Consider the following 4,845-nt stretch of genomic DNA (forward strand, 5'->3'; position numbering starts at 1 on the left):
TTTATTTTATAAAGCGATTTATCCCATACAAACTCCAAGTAAGTGAAAACTCTCTTCAGATCCCCCACCTCATTATCAGTCTGATCATGGAGAAGGATCTACGCGACGCATACGCTGCGCTCAAGCTGCTGCGCGCGGACTTGGTGCAGACCCGCCGCGATAAACGAGCACTAGAAGCTTCACTGACCCACCTGAAGGCCCACGGGCCGCCACCGAGTGCCGCACAAATCCGTGAGAGTCGAGAGACGCAACAGATGCAGCATGAGGACGCGCGTGCGCAATTATGGCGTCAGGCTTCAATTTACGAAAGTCGATTAGCGGAAATGGAAATACAATTATTGCACAATAATTGCCAAAACAAGGAGGCAACACCAGAAGTTGAAGATAATCAGCAAGGAGAAGAAGAGGAAGTGGAGAAGCTCGCGCTGCTTAACAAGCTACATAGTCTGACAGCCACTGTAAAGCAGCAGACGCAGACGATGTTGACTCAACAAGCAGCTTTTGCGTTGCAGAAGGGCGAGCTGGAGACGACACTGGAGGACACACAGCACCAGCTACAGTCGGAGAGGAACAAGGCGGCTGATGCTCTGCTGGAACAACAGGCAGCTGAAGAGAACTATGAGTTTTTGGAGACTCAAGTGGAGATCTTAAAGCAGGACAAGAAAAAGCTCGAGGAAGAGAACGAAGCACTGCAAAATAAACTGGCGGCACATGCACAGACGAGCAGTATACTGAAGCAGCAATTGGAGGAGAAGGAAGAGAAAGAGAAGGAATTGAGGGACGAGCATAATCGAGAGACGAGTGATCTGCAACACAAGTATGAACTCCTCGAGTTGGAGCTTAATAATGAGAAGGAGAAGAAGCTGCAAGACCAGGCGACACATGACAGATACGCTTCGACGTTAAGAGAGTTCGAGAAAACCTGTGAGGACTTACAGACAGAAATTGCAGCTTCTGAAGCCAAGCGAAGTGCCGAGGCGAAGGAGCACGAAGCAAAGTTAGCAGAGACTGGAGAGACATACGCTTCGAAGCTGGAAAAGGTGGAAAGTGAGTTAAAGGAAGCGCGAAAGCAGCTCGCAGCATTGGAGACAAGCAACGCTATCGAACAGAAGGAGCAAGAGGCGAAGCTTGAGGAGGCTTTGGGAAGACTGCGAGACCAGGAGCAACAGGCCATGACGCTGCGTGATCTGGAGAATAACTTCGCTGACGTGCAGTCAAAACTTACGGCTGCTGAGACTAAACTGGCTGACGGAGCGAAGAAATACGAGCAACAGCTTGCTGAGGCTTCTCAAAAGTTACTTGATCAGGAGCAAGACCACAAGCGACACGCTAGTTCACTACGCGATGTGGAGAATGACCTGGCTGGAGCCCAGACACAACTCGCAGACACCGAGGCCAAGCTACAGTTAAGTGTGAAAATGTTCGAAGAGAAGCTCGCGCAGACGTCACAACTTGCTGCACAACATGAGAAAACGGCTCGAGTCTTAGCTATGGAGAAAAAGGCGCTTCAGCAGGAGGTCCGTGAAGCTCGACAGGCCTCTAAAGCGAAGGCCGAGGAGCTTCTCAAATACCAGTCTTTTATGGAGCAGAAAACTCTGGAATACATGCAGTGTTTAAATCTGGTTCAAGCGCAGTGCGAGTCTCTCGAGACGCAACTGTTATCAGTTGAAGACCACAAAGAGTCATCTCACGACAACCAAGGCGAAGATTCGTACTTGTTGAAGGCTTTCCATGGTCTTAGCGATCCAGAAATCATCGCTTTGCCTCCTTCCAAGTCGTGGTCTCTGTTACGCTCGGGGATAACTGAGCTGGGCGAGTTCTTGCCACAGCTTCAGACACTGATCAGTGCTGTGAGCGATATGTTAGCGTTGTGCGAAAGCCACGCTGCTTCACTTCCTACACTGTGCGAGCGTCTTGAAGGCAAAATAGGCAGCGAAATGGACCAGCCGATCCTGGTAGTTACGCTGAGGTTGGTGCGCTTTGCAGTCATGTTGAAGACTCGAATTCAGCAAGAAGAAGCTCCAGTGTCTGTAAAATCCGTTCAAGCTCTACGTAGACGCGTGTTGGATGCTCTTGCTCAATGGTACGAATGTGACGCTGGTGATAGTGATCACACTGGAAATGGGGCCATGCCCACACCCACTTTTACTACCACTTCTCGTGAAACAGCACTCATCCTTCAGAACTGGACCAGTGACCGGACTAAGCAGATTGGAGTGCGACGCTGGCTGGCACGAATGGAAGCGTATCCTGGAGTTCCGCCACTTCGAGGAGCGTCGTCAAACCGTGTACTGGAACTTCCTCCTGAAGGTTGTACACTCGAACTGGAAGCAATGACACCCGAGGTCAAGGACGCTTTTCTATTGCTACTGATCCCGATCTTGAAGCAAAACCGAGCGCTACATGTACGTGTGTTCACGCGCTACATTGACGACCGTGAGATCGCATCAAGCAGCGATGAAGACACCGGAAAACTGTGGGCTATGCGGATCCATGTCCAGAGTGCCGTCGCTGTGCATGCCCATAAATCTCGCCCAGCTCCGCTCAAATTGACGAGCTCTTCTGGCTCACCCAGTCCGCTAGCGCCCAATTCTCCGGCATCGTCAGTGTCATCGTCGACTTCCAGCTCTGCAAGCTCGAGACTACAGATTATCCAAGAACGCTTGCAATATCTGCACAATAATGCATAAGAAATAACAGAATTAAATAAATATGCATTATGTCAATATTTTTCTTGTGTTGAAAATGCGTTAACAACGAAATAAAAAACCAGAAATAAAAAAAAATTACAGGTAAATTCGCGGTTTCTCTTTCGTTATGTTGGCTTCTGCTCTGCGTCTGTGTCGTTAAATCTCTGCAGCTTATTCAGCTTTCTTCTTGGCCTCAGCGAACATGAAGTCGTAGTCGTGGATCTGCGTCTTCAACGAGTCACGTTCCTCCGTGAGCTTGGTAATCTGCTCACGTTGACGCTTAATCTCTTCTTCCTGTGTCTTGGCCGTCTCGAGCTGCTTGTCCGACTCGTTCTTCTCGTCCATAAGTTTCATGTAAGCCGAGCTCTGCCCCTCCGCTTGTTTTGTCACAGAAGCGACCTGATCTTCCGCTTTCTTAAGTTTCTCGTCCAATGTCTTGATCTTCTGCTCCAGATCCGCATTCTCCTGCACCAATCTGGCTAGAGCGTCCACTTTCTTCTTCTTCTCCTCTCCTTCTTCATCGCCCAGCAACTGGTGCAGCTTCTCCGTCTGCTTCTTAAACGACTCGTTCTCAGCCAACAGCGACTTGTAGCCGGCTGCAGCTCCCTCCGCCTGCTTCGTCATGGCTCCTAGACTCTTCTCCAAGCGGAGATTAGTAGCTAGCGTGATGTACACGAGACGTAGCAGCAGGAACAGGAAGAGACAGAAGCCTGTGATGTACATGTCCCGCTGGGCTGTGAGCAGACGGATACGCATGCCATCGCCCAGCACCTCGTCCGACGACGAGTGCTTGTAAACTGTCATGACATCGGCTGTAAATAAAATAAAGAAGAAGAAAAAAACAGTTAGAGAGAGTTGGTCATATCTCGACTTGTAGTGCAGCTACGGAGCCGATATTGCCACCAAAATGTAGGTATTAATGTTGCACGTACAGATAAAGAGGAGCGAGATGATGGAGAGCACCACAGTGGCCACTGTGTTGGCTGGAGTGTCCTTTAGAGTCTTCGCTAGGAAGGTGATGACGGCGTGCGCGATCCACTGGCCGAACGGGAGGCTCAGCAACAGGCAGATGATGGCCTCTGATATCATCAGCCAGAACATGAGTTGGTTTAGCAACATTTTGACTCTTTACGGTGTCGGGAGGAGGATCTCGGTTGGGTCTTGTCTTGGGATTCTTCCGTCCTTGGTGATTGATACGATAATGAGACGGATTTTGCGCGAAGGGGGAAAATATAGACTTGGAAATTGTATGGAAGAAATGTGTGTAGCACATAAACTGCGAAAAGTATCTGTGACGTGTGAAAATGGCATTGGGCGCAACGTCTCGCCATAATCAGCCATGATCTTTTCAAACATACTTCCTAGTGAGATAGTGATAGATCGCGTGGTACCTACTCGCGGGCCTCTAACGCCAGCAGCTAGTGCCGACAGGACTCCTCGACGAAGGAAACGCCGAATATCATCTGCATGTTCTTGTGGAAGATGTTCTTGGTAGCATTTTGTCACGATCGAGCTCGACGTGGCAGAACGAACATCTGTAGATGCTGCTTCCTCCAAGATCGTCTTTGATTTCACCGCAGCTGGAGCAAGTCTTCGAAGTGTACTCCTCTTCGCATTCGATCATACGTCCGCCGACGCGCTCCATCTTGTACTTCAGCAGCATCTTGAACTTGAAGTGCGACTGAGCCAACAAAGCTCGTGCCGTCGAACTGCGAATTTCGCGCTTCTTTCCTTTTGTTGGTTGAACAGCAGTCTCCGTGACTTCGTCTGATGAAGTCGCCGGCGTGCCGTCAGCTGCTACAAGCTTCTCGTGCTTTCGTACCATCTCCGACGTGTTGAACGAAGGTAGAAGAACTCACTTGTAGTTCACCGCTAGCCACTTTGAGAGCTTCTGATGCATGTCATTGACCATCCGAGTCACACGACGATGCGTAAAGCGAATAACCCTTCGATGACGATATCGCTCACGATGAAGCTGCATCTTTTTCTTCTTCTTCGTCTTCTTTCGTTGTCGAATCATCGTTTCGTGTTTGGCCTTGCTCTCGTTGTCCATCAGCGCGAGCTTCGACTTCATGGCGTCGATAGTGTCGAACGCCGCTTATGTGTCTTTGACACTGATCGTACGACCGTCGGGATCGTAGATAGCCGCAAAGTT

General features: G+C 49.7%; 2 protein-coding genes across 2 annotated transcripts; one reads left to right on the top strand and one right to left on the bottom strand.

Moving 5' to 3' along the window:
• The first annotated feature begins 22 nt into the window (after positions 1–22).
• Positions 23–2,731, top strand: PPTG_15501 (hypothetical protein). Its single transcript, XM_008913716.1, has one exon. The coding sequence runs from the start codon at positions 87–89 to the stop codon at positions 2,688–2,690; it is 2,604 nt and encodes an 867-aa protein (XP_008911964.1). The 5' UTR covers positions 23–86; the 3' UTR covers positions 2,691–2,731.
• Positions 2,696–3,914, bottom strand: PPTG_15502 (hypothetical protein). Its single transcript, XM_008913717.1, has 2 exons — positions 3,623–3,914; positions 2,696–3,502 (listed from the first exon to the last, which is right to left on the bottom strand). The coding sequence occupies exons 1-2, from the start codon at positions 3,807–3,809 to the stop codon at positions 2,862–2,864; spliced, it is 828 nt and encodes a 275-aa protein (XP_008911965.1). The 5' UTR covers positions 3,810–3,914; the 3' UTR covers positions 2,696–2,861.
• Between the last annotated feature and the right edge of the window lie 931 nt (positions 3,915–4,845).

This window comes from Phytophthora parasitica (genome assembly GCF_000247585.1).
Source record: "Phytophthora parasitica INRA-310 unplaced genomic scaffold supercont2.55, whole genome shotgun sequence".
NCBI classification, from domain to species: domain Eukaryota; phylum Oomycota; class Peronosporomycetes; order Peronosporales; family Peronosporaceae; genus Phytophthora; species Phytophthora nicotianae.